The 15499-nt window shown below is 36.6% G+C and overlaps 1 protein-coding gene across 3 annotated transcripts in view; it reads right to left on the reverse strand.

The window, feature by feature from the left end:
- The window catches only part of MYO1D (myosin ID), a 396161-nt gene that overhangs the window by 146005 nt on the left and 234657 nt on the right, over nt 1–15499 (reverse strand). For all 3 annotated transcript variants that reach the window (XM_051992392.1, XM_051992391.1, XM_051992390.1), the window contains exons 18-19: nt 8820–8964; nt 7477–7581 (exon numbers count right to left, since the gene is read on the reverse strand). In XM_051992392.1, coding sequence (XP_051848352.1) covers nt 7477–7581; nt 8820–8964 — 250 coding nt within the window. The remainder of the gene's footprint in view (nt 1–7476; nt 7582–8819; nt 8965–15499) is intronic.

Raw genomic sequence — 15499 nt, forward strand, 5'->3', positions numbered from 1 at the left:
TCCAAATCAGTGGTTCTGATTGTTTTTTTTTTTAATTTCTCTAAACTTCATTTCCCTTTTTTCATCTGTAAAATGAGAAGGTTTCCTAGAACCTTCCTACTTGAAATTTCATAAGTCCAAGCGGCCATTGAGGGGAGGGAATGGGGGGAAGGAGGGGAAAAGTTAGAACAGTAGGTTTTGCAAGGGTCAGTGGTGAAAAATTACCCATGCAAATGTTGCATATGTTTTATAAATAAAAATTCCATAAATCCAGAAAAGAAGGATTCAAGGAGGGAAAGGGGACCACTGTGGCCCAGAAGAAAGAATTCTGGATTTGGGATGGAAGGACTTGACTTTGGAGTCTAGCTCTAACATTTGTTGTCCATGCTATTTTGGGTCAGTCAGAGACCTACTTTAGACCTTAGGCAGAGGTCCTCAAACTTTTTAAATAGGGGGCCAGTTCACTGTCCCTCATTCTGTTGGAGGACCGTACTAGAGTAAAAGCAAAAACTTTGTTTTGTGGGCCTTTGAATAAAGAAACTTCATAGCCCTGCGTGAAGGGGATAAACGTCCTCAGCTGCTGCATCTGGCCCGCGGGTGTAGTTTGAGGACCTCTGCTTTAGGGTTACAGATACAGACAGGACTGGATCAAGTCTTAAAGGACATCGGATCCAATTTCTTCATCTTGAAGATCACAGAAATTAAGTATGCCCAAGGTCAAACAACACCAAGTGGAAGATTTGAATCTTGATCCACTAACTCCCAATTTAGTGCTTTTTAGGGGAATCATCTTAGTTTCCTCATTTATAAAATAAGGTGTTTCACGACATAATATCAAAGGTCCCTTTCAGAACTGACAAGGAGAATTTGATGGCTCTCTGGAGCATCCACCTTCTTTACATGGAACAAGTATAGAGTAGGGACAATTATGGGGTGGGAGAGAGGGATGTTTAGAGGAGAGAGAGAGGTCACTCTGGCAAGTTTGATCAAAGACACGGAGGACCACAATATGTGGATATCACGGATGGGGATTCAGTCAAACCAGGCCAGATCATACAGAGATGCTGCTGGGTAGCATCCCTAAAATGGGCAAAGAAGTGGTTCCGATTCTTTATGGTCACGAGGGTTAGCCTGTGAATGTGACCTGGAGGGAGGAAAGGGCCAGCATGGGGTGTTTTTGAATAGAGGATTGACATGCTTAAACTGTTGTAATGAAGACTTATTTGACAGTAAGGAAAGTAAGAAGATGTCAGAAAATCTAAATAGTGGAAAAACCATTAAGAGGATGTCAAAGTGATCTTCTTAAAGAGCAGATCCGATGACCTTGATACTCCACTAAATATAAAATCCTTTGTTTGACATGGAAGGCCCTTCATCAACTGGCCAATTCTTAAACTTTCTTGTCTTCCTAAGCCTCTCTCTCCTATACTTTGTGATCCACTGCCACTGGCTCCCTTGGTGTTCCTTGAACTTCTATTTCCCAGTTCTGTGTATTTTCAATGGTTGCCCCTCTTGTCTGGAATTCTCTGCCTCTTCATCTCCACTTTCTGGCTTTTCTTGTTTTCTTTGAGTCCCTGCTAAAATCTGAGTGTTCTACAAACCAAAAAAGTGTTCTACTAAAAAACCTTTCCTAAGCCCTTTAATGCCAGGGTCTTCCTTCTTTTCACTATCTCCAATTTATTCTAATTCTATTTGTAGCTCATTTATACCTTGTTTTTTGCTTTCTATCTTTCCCATTTAGACTGAGCTTGGGAACAGAGACTTCCCCCTTTCCCTCTTTTATCCCTAATTCTTAGAGCAGGGTCTGGCACATAGTAGCCAAACACTTAAAATGCTTTTTACCTTGACAAAGCATTTCTTTTCAAAATAAATTATAATTTAAAAAAATGAATGCCTATTTTGGTTTCTGAAGTTTTGTCCCTATTTTATTACATCTTTCAACTAAAATCAAACCTATATTATTAGGAATTATTAATAGCCTTGATTACTAAGAATCATTATTATTAATTTCACCGAATAAACTATTATATTTTATTAATGGGTGACTTTTTTATGCCCCCTTCTTCCTACCTACACACTATAATAATTAGGAAAATATGGTTTTCAAATAATTGATATCCACTTTAAGGTATATTTTCCATGATGACATACATGTAAATCAAAGATTTAGATCCATAAACATTGCTTAGACTGTAGCAAAAACTTACTGGAGAACTAATCCATAGCAAACAATCGCCAATTTGGTAGATCTGACTTAAAGAAACTGTTTATCTTCAATGATGAATCAGAAAATCTAGTATCTGATACATAGTTTTATGAAGTGATGTTGGTAAACTTGAATTTGAAGTCTTTTCTAAGGAAACCATTAAAATTCTGCAACTGAGAGTTTTAAAGTAGTACATTCTAAAGCCACATCCTAACTTAGAATTCTGCAAGATCAAAAAATTCACATATCAAGGGATCTTTGAAATCATAAAGAAGCCTTGTTCCTAGGAGACGGAAATAGCTACAAGGCATTTTATAATTCATTAGGTACTTGCTGGTTTGGATGATACAATCATGTATTTGGGGAATTTTTTTTAGCTAAGGCAATTAGCCTCCAAAACTTCAAACTACTTCCATAGAATGTTTTTCAGATGAGACAAATCAGTATTTGAGGGAAAAAGGGGAAGAGATGGAAAAAACTAGAAATACCCACAATAAGGAGAAAAAGAAGCACATGCAATTGTTCAAGTTGTAATAAGAGAAATAAATCTTACTAAGAACAAATAATTGCTGGCTTTCTAATTTTGGCTACACTGTTTTGGTTTGTGCAAAACTTTTTAAATTTAATGCAATCAAAACACCAAAAGGAATTAAAAGGCTAATGATTCATTCATAGTTAATGTAGAAACTCTCAAATTCACATATAAAATGGACTCAGAAAGAGTATTGCTTCCAATAACTTTTGGTATGAGGGTGACAAAAAGTGATACGAAATCTCCATTTAGAGTACTTTGCTGAATGTTTAGTACCAAGGCATGAGAGAAAATTTGAGACCTGAATTTTAGAAACTATTTAGTCTAGGAGATCATTTTTGGTCTTGGACTCCTTTTGGTAGTATGGCAATGCCTATGTGCCCCTTCTCAGAATCATGTTTTTAAATGCATAAAATACATAGGATTACAATGGAAATTAATTATGCTGAAACAGAGTTATCAAAATAATTATAATTTAAAAAACCCTATGGTTAAGAAACTCTGATCAAGTCCAAACTCCTTATACTGTAGATGAGAAAATTGAGGTTAACTAACCTGCTTTAAAGTCACATAAGAAATAGAAGCAAGATTTGAATCCAGATTCTTACTCCAATATAGTACTTTTTTTTTTTTAAAGAAATCAACATTCATTTTTATATTTTGAGTTCTAAAATCTCTTTCCATCCCACTCATTGAGAAAGCAAATAATATAATACCAATTATACATGTGAATTCACACAAAATCTATTCCTATATTAGATGTGTTTGTGAAAAAAAAAGGCAAGCAAAATAAGGAAAGTGGAACATAATGTGCACTGAGAGTTCATAAGTTCTCTCTCTGGAGGTATATTGTATTTTTCATTATGAATCTTTTGGAATTGTAGTGGATCACGGTATTGATCAGAATAGCTAAGTCTCAAATTGATAATCATTTCAATATTGCTATTACTATGAACAGTGATCTTCTGGTTCTGCTAACTTCACTTTGCATCAGGTCATTTAAATCTTCTTAGTATTTTTCTGAAAATATTTCCCATGTCATTTCTTATAACACATATTTATCACAGTTTGTTCAGTCATTTGCCAACTGAGGAGCATCCCTTCATTTATAATTTTTTGCACTACAAAAAGAGTTGCCACAAATTTTTTTTGTTCATATAGATTCTTTCCCTTTTTCTGTATCTCTTTGGGATGCAGCTTTAGAAGTGGTATCGTTGGGTCAAAGGGCATGCAGTTTTATAGCCCTTTGGATATAGTTGCAAATTATTCTTCTGAATGGCTGGATCAGTTTACAACTCCCCCAACAGTACATTAAGGTATCTATTTTTCCACATCTCCAGCATTTGTCATTTTCTTTTGTCATGTCAGCCAATCTCATAAGTGTGAGATGGTAGTTGTGTCTTAATTTACATTCCTCTATTTATTAGTGATTTAGAATCTTTCCCCCTCATGATTATTTATAATTTTGATTCTTCTGAAAACTGCTTGCTCATATCCTTTGACCATTTATCAAGTGAGGAATGGTTCTTATTTTTATTAAGTTGGTTTAGTCTTCTATAAATTTGAGAAATGAAGCCTTTATCAAAGAAGTGATGTAAAACATATTCCCCTTCCCCACCTCCTGCTTTATTTCTAATTTTGGCTATATTGTTTTGGTTTGTACAAAACTTTTAAAATTTAATGTAATCAAAATTAAGCATTTTACCTCCCAGGATCTCTTCTATCTCTTGTTTTGGTCATAAACTCTTCTCCTATCAATAGATCTAAAAGGTAATTTCTCTTTCTTTCTTTTCTTTCTTGCTTTCTCTTTCTTTCTTTCTTTCTTTCTTTCGAAGCAATTGGGATTAAGTGACTTACCCAGGAAGTGTTAAATGTCTGAGAACAGATTTGAACTGAGGTCTAATGCTCTATCCACTGTGCCACCCAGCTGCCCCAAGGTAAATTTTTCCATGCTCTTTTAATATCTTTATGATATCACTCTTTTAAGGCTAAATCACATATCCATTTTGACCTTATATTGGTATATAGTCTGCAATGATGGTCTAGCCTTAGTTTCTGTCAGAATTCTATCCAGTTTTCTTTGAAATTTTTATCAAATAGTGAGATCTTGCCCCCAAATCTTGAATCTCTAGGTTTATCAAACATTAGATTACTATGGCCATTTAACACTGTGTATGGTATACCTAATCTATTCCACTGATCCACCCTTTTATTTCTTAGCCAGTACCAGATTGCTTTGATGATTACCTCTTTGTAATATAGTTTGAAATTAGATGCTGCTAAATTATCTTTCTTCATAGTTTTTTCCCATTGACTCCCTTCCTATTCTTGATCTTTTTTTTTCAAGATAAATTTTGTGATTATTTTTTCCAGCTATATAAAATGATTTTTGGAAGTTTGTTATGGCATTGAATAAGCATATTGACTGAGGTAGAATTTTCATTTTTTTATTATATTGGCTTGGCCTATCCATGAGCAATTAATAGTTCTTGAATATTTCTGTAATTGTATTCATATAACTCCTAGTTGTGTTTTGGCAAATAAATGCAGAAGTATTTTATACTATTTGAAGTTGTTTTAACTTGAGTTTCTCTTTCTATTTCTTCCTCTTGGTTTTTATTGGTAATATATAGAAATGTTGATGTGTGTAGGTTTATTTTATATCTTATAACTTTGCTAAAGTTGTTAATTGTTTCAACTAGTTTTTTAGTGGATTCTCTAGGGTTCTTTTACTATATCATTATATAATTTTTAAAGAGTGATAGTTTTGTTTTTTCATTGCCTGTTCTTATTCTTGCAATTTCTTTTTATTCCTTTAGTGCTATAGCTAGCTTTTCTACTAAAATATTAAATAGTAATGGTGATAATGAACATCCTTGCTTCACCCTTGATCTGACTAGAAAGGCTTCTGGTCTACATCCATTAAGGATAATGCTTAGTCTTGGTTTTTAGATATACTACTTGTCATTTAAAGAAAAACTCCATTTATTACTATGCTTTCTAGTGTTTTTAATAGAAATGATGTTGTATTTTCTTAAAAACCTTTTCTGTACATATTGATTTAATCATGTGACTTTTGTTCTTTTTGTTATTGATATGGTCAATTATGCTTGTAATTTTCCTAATACTGAAATAGCCCTGCATTCATAGTATGAATTCCACCTGGTCATAGAGTATAATCTTTGTAATATAATCACTGTAACCTACTTGTTAGCATTTTATTGAACTTTCTTTTGTATCAATATTCATTAGAGAAGTTGTATGGTCTACAGTTTTCTTTGTTTTTGCTTTCTCTGGTTTAGATGTCAAAACTCAAATATAGTACCCTTTCAAGAGCACAAGGAAGTCCTCATTATATTTGAGGACTAAAGAAAATTTTCAAGAAGAGTAATAAAGACTTGCAATTAATAGTAATGAAGCAATTTTGTTGCTTGATAAAAACTTTAAAAAAAGCAAAAATGTGTATAATATAGCTTAATTAAATCTAGTACAAAGTACCCAACATATATATTTTGAACTCTCATTCTTTGGTCTGCTTCTAAGTAAAATAGTAATAGGATAGGAAGACCCATTTTTTCTTCACTTAGCTTCTAAGGCAATTGAAGTATTAAATCATGTGAGAGCTAAAAGGCACATTCAAAGTTATTTAATCCAAGCTCCCACCTGATGTAGGTATCATCTTCTATGACAAATCTACCATTTTTGTCAATCCCCAAACACTTCCAGTGATGGGTAAAGTAAACGACTTCTACCTACAGCACATTCTACTCATGACTAGTGGTAATAAACTGAATATTGCTACTTATATTGAGCTTAAATTTAATCCACAGAACTTCTGCCTCCTTGGTACTGTAAAACTCGTCAACTGAAGAAACTGATAGGTTTTACTAATGAACTTGGCGTTGGATAAGATGCATGGCCATATAGTTTGCTGCTTGATCCTGAGGAACACTGAACCTCTCCATCACGTATGTCTCTTGGAATGTTCTAAGGAGAGCAAGGACTGCTTTGTCTTCCTGTTCGCCCCCAAGGGATAGTATTTTACAGACAGGTAAGTGACGCTCATTCATTTGTTCAATTATGCTCAGACGCCCAGGATGCTTCTTATCACCTTCTAAGATGGCCTGGTCTCTTTCTCTCTAGGCTCCTGATAATTTTATTTCTCATCTTTTGTCTTTCCAGATGGTAAGACTTGGGCTCAGCTTACCGCTGTCCCCTCTCCCCACAATCACTTCCTCCATCTGCTGAGAAATGAAACTGTCCACAGGACAGATCAAGGGGTAGTTGAAGTCTCCCATCGATGCTCTATCATTTGTCTTTGGCCCAGATTTCTGTATTTGGAATTCATCATCAGATTGTTCCGTTTTAGTGGGTAGTCAATAATATATTTCGAGAACAATAATACTTCTCTTTTCCCCATTTTTCCTATGGTTCTCCTGTCAAGTTTGTGGATTTTCACAAAAACATATAACAAATGGCACTTTTGTTATTGACTAGGACATCTTAATTTAGGGTCTTTAGAACAGTAATACAACCTTTTCTGTATTGCAGATTTCTTTGGCAATCTAGTGAAGCCTAAAGATCCCTTTTCAGAATATTTTTAAACGCATAAAGTAAAATACATAAGATTATAAAGAAAGCCAATGCTATGGAAATATAATTACGAAAATATTGTTTCAAATGAAAATTTTTATGGAACTATAGTTAAGCTTAGTCCTGTTTTAAGGTAACCAAATCAGCAAGCTCTATTTTTTCTTACCTTACGCACATGGCAGGAAAACAGAACGTTCATGTATTTGTCCTTCCGCTTTAGTTCATTGGCAACAGGAACAAAAGTGCCTGTGGTCTGGGGAGTGTCTGGCTTCTGAAAAGGAACATGAAGAAGAATAAGCTGAACCGGAGAGGGATGAGAGAAAAAGTAGAGATAGCTGAGTATAAGATGCCTGGTGTGTGTGTGTGTGTGTGTGTGTGTGTGTATGTAAGTGCTATATATATATACATACATGCACACATACACACATATAAAAATAAATATTTATGTACATACATATATATGTAAGTGCCTCATAAATATTCACCAATATTAACATTTATCACCAATAAAATGATGACTCCTATTCGTAATGATATTCATGATGCTTCATAAATGTGTTTTTGGATTTCTCATGTAGACTCCAAATCCTGCAAAAGTTGGTACAAGTTGAAGATGAGAAAAATCTCCACAGGTTTTTAACCCTCTTTGTGTCGTCCCTTTGGCAGTGTGGCCAAAGCTATGGAGCCCTTCTCAGAACTGTGTTTTTTTTAAATTCAAAATTAAAGGGAATACTAATTTTTAGTTGTAGTTAGTGAAGATCAATATGTAAATTTTTTTCTATACAAGTTTATGGACTCTATGAAATCTCTCCACAGACTCTAAGCCAAGAAACCTTGTTTTAGTCCAGAAAACTGGACTAGGGAGAGGATCAGAAGTTATAAGTGTAGACATGTATTGGGGGAATATTCTATATATAAGTAATAGTTGAAAGAGACAGAACAGATATCCCTAAGGAAGTAAACAAAGAGGAAGAAGAGTAAGGAGTCATTGATGGCTCTGAAAAGTATCACTGAATAGTCATGTGTCACATGATCAATTTTTTTTCCAAAGGTGGTGAACCCCTGAAAGTACAGTAGATAGACTGCTAGATCTGAAGTCAGGAGGACCTGAGTTCCACTGTGCCCTCAGAAACTTCCCAGTTGTGTGACTCTGGACAAGTCATTTCACCCTGTTTGTCTCAGTTTCCTCATCTGTAATGAGCTAGAGAAAGAAATGGCAAATACCTCCAGTATCTCTGCCAAGAAAACCCCCAAACAGGACTCAAGAATGATAAAGTGAAACCTGAAATCAGGAAACCTGAAGGATTCACTCAACACAAAAGATTTGGATTTATGTTAATTTTGCAATTTTTCATTTTAAGGAAAATCTGTCAAATTACTTATTTTTATTGCAATAATTGCTCAGAGAAAAATTGTGTGTGTGTGTGTGTGTGTGTGTGTGTGTGTGTGTGTGTGTGTGTGTGCATGTGCAGAAAAGGGGCAGATTTCCATTTCCATCCCTGTACTCACTGCTGCCAGGTAGTTCCCCTCCCAGGCTCTCTGGAGGCCAAGGTCAGCTCTGTGACCTTTTAGCATCTCCATGGCAGCAACCTTTGCCCTGACCTGCGGCAAGTCTGCAGGGGGGATGCTCCGGATAAGCTGGGCTGCTCTCCATCTACAAGAAAACCAGAAAAGATGGAACATTTGTCAGAATGATATTCCTGTGGCCTTTGGCAAGATCTCGCCATCCTCAGAACAATTACATTTCACATTACGCAGGTGAGACAAAGATGCCCTTGTTCTTCTTATCCTGCAAAGGGAATGCAGACGCCCCCTTGAAACTTATGGCACCTTTGACCAAACAGGCAGTTGGAGCCTACTGAGTTCAAGATATCTAAATATATGCAAGTTGTAATGAAAAAAAAAAAGGACAAGAAGAGGGTCAAATGGAGACTCATGAGACTGGGAGAGGGAAGGATCTCGCGTAACTGGTGACAGCAGGAGAAATTTCACAGTAGGAATGGCAAAGCTAGTTCTCCAAAGCAGAGAAGGACTTCAACAGGCAGAGGCAGAAGGGATTCTCTGCAGAGGTGGGGGAAGGATGCAGGAAGGTACAGAAGCAACAAGGACTATTCAATGGAGGGAAATAACTCATAATCCAGTGGCTAGGTGACAGAGTGCACGATGAGGTAGAGTGGGAAAAGAGGCCAGAAAATCCTGACTATCAGAGAAAGGCGTCTGGGTTAAGTCTGTGGGCAGTGGGCAAACATGGAAGGTTTTGGATCGTGAGTGATGTGATCAGGCACGCGTTAGGAATATTACTTTGGCAATGAGCATTGTGAGGGACAGCAAGAGAGGGCTGGGGCAGGGAGGGCCGCGAGAAAGCTGATGGAACAGTCTGTGTGAGAGCAAAGAAGGAGTGATTCAGAGGGGAGTAATCAGGACAGAGAGCCAGGGAAGGATGGGAACAAACTAAGGGCTACGGGAGTGAAAATGAGCAAGAGATTACAAGGATGGATGTTCATGGGAAAATGGTCTGTTGCTTAAGGTTTGAATGGTTTAGAATAGAACCCGCATTTGGCCAGAAATATAGGGCCTCTAACAGTATTTAAGATGGAAGGAAGGATAGATTGAGAAGGGGCCTTAAAGGATCCTGAATCCAACTGAGGTATAGAGCCTCTAACAGTATTTATGATGGAAGGAAGCATAGATTGAGAAGGGGCCTTAAAGGATCCTGAATCTAATAGTAGTATAGGGCCTCTAACAGTATTTATGATGGAAGGAAGGATAGATTGAGAAGGGGCCTTAAAGGATCCTGAATCCAACACTAGTATAGGGCCTCTAACAGTATTTATGATGGAAGGAAGGATAGATTGAGAAGGGGCCTTAAAGGATCCTGAATCTAACAGTAGTATAGGGCCTCTAACAGTATTTATAATGGAAGGAAGGATAGATTGAAAAGGGACCTTAAAGGACCTGAATCTAACAGTAGTATAGGGCCTCTAACAGTATTTATGATGGAAGGAAGCATAGATTGAAAAGGGACCTTAAAGGACCTGAATCTAACAGTAGTATAGGGCCTCTAACAGTATTTATGATGGAAGGAAGGATAGATTGAGAAGGGATCTTAAAGAATCCTGAATCTAACTGAAGTATAGGGCCTCTAACAGTATTTATGATGGAAGGAAGGATAGATTGAGAAGGGGCCTTAAAGGATCCTGAATCTAACAGTAGTATAGGGCCTCTAACAGTATTTATGATGGAAGGAAGGATAGATTGAGAAGGGGCCTTAAAGGACCTGAATCTAACAGTAGTATAGGGCCTCTAACAGTATTTATGATGGAAGGAAGGATAGATTGAGAAGGGGCCTTAAAGGATCCTGAATCTAACAGTAGTATAGGGCCTCTAACAATATTTATAATGGAAGGAAGGATAGATTGAAAAGGGACCTTAAAGGACCTGAATCTAACAGTAGTATAGGGCCTCTAACAGTATTTATAATGGAAGGAAGGATAGATTGAGAAGGGGCCTTAAAGAACCTGAATCTAACAGTAGTATAGGGCTTCTAACAGTATTTATAATGGAAGGAAGGATAGATTGAAAAGGGACCTTAAAGGACCTGAATCTAACAGTAGTATAGGGCCTCTAACAGTATTTATAATGGAAGGAAGGATATATTGAAAAGGGACCTTAAAGGACCTGAATCTAACAGTAGTATAGGGCCTCTAACAGTATTTATGATGGAAGGAAGGATAGATTGAGAAGGGGCCTTAAAGGATCCTGAATCCAACAGTAGTATAGGGCCTCTAACAGTATTTATAATGGAAGGAAGGATAGATTGAAAAGGGACCTTAAAGGACCTGAATCTAACAGTAGTATAGGGCCTCTAACAGTATTTATGATGGAAGGAAGGATAGATTGAGAAGGGGCCTTAAAGGACCTGAATCCAATTCCCTCATTTTGTAGGGAAGCAAACTGAGGTTTGAGGATAAGTGGCTCGTCTAAGATTCCATGTCTTGTAAGTCTGTGGCAGGAAATGACTATTCTGGATCATCAGTCTATCCACTGAATCCCCAAGCCATCTGCCTTGCTCAGTGCACAGAAACTCTGGACATACTTAAGTTATGTATGTGTATATGTATGACTAGTCGATCTGGAAAACCGGCAGTAAGAGCTGTTTCTCTCACAAGGGGAAACATCTCCAGAAGAACTAGTTAGTTCTTAATTCTGTTCCCGCGCTTTCATCAAGTGTCGTTTTGTTGGGTACTCTAAATGTGGACAGTTTACATTCAGCGGATTCCTCAAGTATGACGCCAGTTGTTTTCGTTGCCCCAAGAGCATCCTGTGACTCCATGACACAATGGATGCATTCAGGAGGGAGCTTTCATACTCTGCTATTCCACTGTAAGACTCTTTGGTGACTATCAGAAGTGGAGCTAAGCTAGGTCTTGGTTCCCCTCTTCCCAAGAGCACTCCTCTGACACATCTATAACACCAGTGACAGATTTGGATCACAGTTGCCAAAATATCAGAGGATGAATCTGAAAGTTGACTTTTGCATCAGAGGAGAGTGGGAGCAAATTCATGCTCTGTGTTGGGATCCAGACTTCGGGTGAAAGATTCTATAGAGAAAAGAGATTAAGGGAGCTAATAGGTAATAGTCACATTCTCAAAGTAACAGATTAGAAACCCCTAACAGATTAAAAATCAATCTTTGGGTTTTTTGGAGGTTAGCTTGTACTTTGTACCTCCTATAATATAGCACTATATTCTTTTTACTTTCTAAAAAAACAAAGATATATTTTGATATTTATGGTTAACACCCATCTCTTTGAAGAACAATATTCTATACTTGTTAAATTAATTAATTGGAGTTCATGACAGAAATATGCAAGAATTGTCCTGTGTGAGAATATTTTGCTTGATTGAGCTTATGTGATACAGAGGACTCCCTCCTTTCTCTCTCTATTTTTCCCTCCCTCTTTGCTTCTGTCCCAGTACCTAGAGAGAGGCGAGAGGGGAGAAAAATGAATGCTTGATCAATGTAAAATAATAAGCTAAAAAAGACATGTATGAACAACAGGAATATAATATAGCATTTTCCCAACAATATGAGAGAGGTAGGGCAAGCATTATTTCCATTTTTCGTCAATGGAGAAACTGAAGGTTAGAAATATTAAATGACTTGCTCCAAGTGATACAACTAACAAGTGTTGGGAACTGTACTCAAGCCTGTCTCTTTCTACCATATTACATCATAAATATCTAAGGCTTTATACTGGACATTAAGTGAATTAGGTCGTAAAGGGTTGCTTAGTCCTAATGTAGTTCTGATGGACTCAGTTCAAATCTGCTTTCTATTTTAAACAACTGTGTTTAAATGTTATGGTTTATGTTGTCCTTTTCTGTTTAATGTCAATGGTCCCTTTAACATGTATCTGGGTATTTTGTATGTCAAGTTTTCAAATATTTCAAATTTTATATTTCAAAATAAAAGACCATTAGAGGCATAAATAATTATTATATGTAAATAAAATTCAACCTGAGTAGCAGCTTGCATGAAAAAAAATTAAAGAGAAAAATCCAAAAAAGAATAAAATGAAAAGATTTCAGGCTGAGGCAGAATAGTCCCAGGGATTGTCATATTCTCAGTGGTACCATACCAGCACTTAGCTCTCTGCCTTCTCTTTCTTCTGCTTCCACATGTTTAATTCAATTTTTTCCAATTCAACAAATATTTTCAATTGTCTATTCTGTGTAAAGCATTGTGACAGTAAGAGCTCAGGGAGCAGGGAGGCTAAAAGGCAAACTATGGTCCTTCCTATGATGGGCTCCAACACATTAAGCTCCACCAATAGACCGCTCCTGGCTAAAACTGAGATAAGCAATTCCAGGGCACCCTTAAATTAAATGTGAAGGCTGAGGACGAACCTCCAGAAAGGATTTCCGATCTGAAGCTAAAATTCACAGTAATCTGATAAAGTTAAAGATTAGTGAGAAAGGTACCAAATTGTACTTACAAATTCATCTCTTTAAAAAGCTTGTGCTAAAAAGAAATTGCTCTCTCTCTCTCTTTTTTTTTTTTTCTTTTCCTTCAAGTAATTTCAATTTATTTATTTCAGGCAAGGGTTTGAAGTCAGCTAACAAACAAAAGCACATCCATCAACCTTCTCTTACCTGGATACAAATGGCACCTGATGCACATGGCAATCCATTGCCACCTGGTGGCAGGATACTTGAATTCCAGGTATAGTTATTTTGAGAAATAAGTAGATTTATTAAATTATCAAATACATTTATTAAGTTCCTACTATATATACTATGTGGCATGCCATATTTCATATATGATACATAATATTTATATTTAATTTGCACATACACACATATGTGTGAACACACAGACACATGTATGTTTGTGTGTGTAAAATGGTTTGTGTGTGTATTTATATTTGTACACACGCACACATACAGAGTACTGGGAGATGCAGGAGTTATCAAGATAAAATGGAGAGTGTTCCTGCCAACAAGGAATCTGACAGACTTCCATGAAGTGACAGTCAACCATGCCTTATTAAGTATTGATGTTATCCTAGATGCTGGGAATATGAAGACAAAAATCAAGCAATTTGGGGGAGATGTGTCTACACGAATACAAAATATAGATGAAGAAGACCAGAAGTAATTTCAAAGTTACCAAACAGGGACCAGCAGCTTGGGGATCAGGGAAGTCCTCATGAATGAGACAGCGATTGAAGGAAGCTTGAGATTCCAAGGGGTGGAGGTGGAAAGCAGTACGTTCCCAGACATGGAGAGAGAGCGTGTTCTCTCTTAGGAGACAGAATGTTGAGTGTGAGGAAACAGCAAGAAAGGCCATTTGGTTGGACTAGAGAGAGCGTGAAAGGAAGTAATGAAGAGTAAGTATGAAAAGGTAGACTGACCAGATTGTAAAGAGTTTTGAATTACAAACAGGGGAGTTGAACTATTATCCTAGAGGCAATTGGAAGTGGTTGGAGTTTCCTGAGAAACTTATTTTAGAAATACCACTTGAGCAGCTCTGCCCAAGATGTATTGGAAACAAGATAAAATGGAGTCATGGATGCCATTAGAAGATTATTTCAGTATCAAGGCAGGAAGGGACGAAAGTCTAAACCAGAATGTGGCTGTGTGAGTAACTAGGAGGTGATAAATGGAAGCCAAATAGAAAAGACTTGAAGAATAAGAAATAGAGGATGAGTCTGAGCCTGTAAACATTGAGTATTTGAAAAGATGAAGGTTCCTCAATAGAAACAAAAGAGTTTGGAAGTAGGGAATACTATTTTTTTGGTGGGGGAGAAGATAAAGTATGCCATTTTAGATAAATACTGAATTTTCAATGCTCACAAGTTAGCAGATGGGAAATGATTCCAGCAGAGGAGACTGAGAGAAATATCAAGAAATAATAATGTCACAAAAACCTGGAGAAGTTCAAGTACCCAATGAAAAAAAAAGGCAAATAGTGTAAAATGCTGCTGAGAACTCAAAAAGTATGAAGGCTAAGTGTTAGATGATTTTAGGTCTAAGTTTAGCTAAGGAAAAAAAAAAAAAAAACTCAACCAAAAATGATCCAATGACATTTGAGTTGGCAATAAGGGGATCATAATTCTGTGGAGAAAAATTTTTGTGACCAAAAAAAAAGTTATGACAAAGCCAGAAACTAGATTGTAAGGGGCTTAGAAGTCAATGAGGAGAGAAAGGAGAATCAAATGTAGCTCTTTGTTAGGAACTTGGGTATGAAAGGGAGGAGAGAAAAAGGGCAATAGCTTGAGGGAAGAATGAGATAAAATGTGTGTGTGTTTTTTAAAGAATGGAAAAGATTTGGGGATGTTTTTAGACTTTGGGAAAACGCACAATAGATAGAGAACAAAGATTTGAAAGACTAAAGCTTTAATTGTGAACTTTATCTGTTAGAAGAGATGAGATCAAGAATAAAGGGATTGGTCTTGGTAAAAGAAGGGCCATCTTTTTATCTAAATTTGGAATAAGAGAAGAGAGAATGGGAAAATGATGCTAAGAGTTTTTGAGATTTAGAGGATGGAAGAAGAGAATGATACAAAAATATCTTTTTTTTTCAATAAATTATAAAGTGAATTCTCTACTGGGGGAGGGAGAAGGTAGGATGATATGGTACAGCAAGTTCAAGAACAGAATAGATTTGGAACAGCTCTAGTGGG

The sequence above is a fragment of the Antechinus flavipes genome, chromosome 4 (genome assembly GCF_016432865.1).
Source record: "Antechinus flavipes isolate AdamAnt ecotype Samford, QLD, Australia chromosome 4, AdamAnt_v2, whole genome shotgun sequence".
Taxonomy (NCBI): domain Eukaryota; kingdom Metazoa; phylum Chordata; class Mammalia; order Dasyuromorphia; family Dasyuridae; genus Antechinus; species Antechinus flavipes.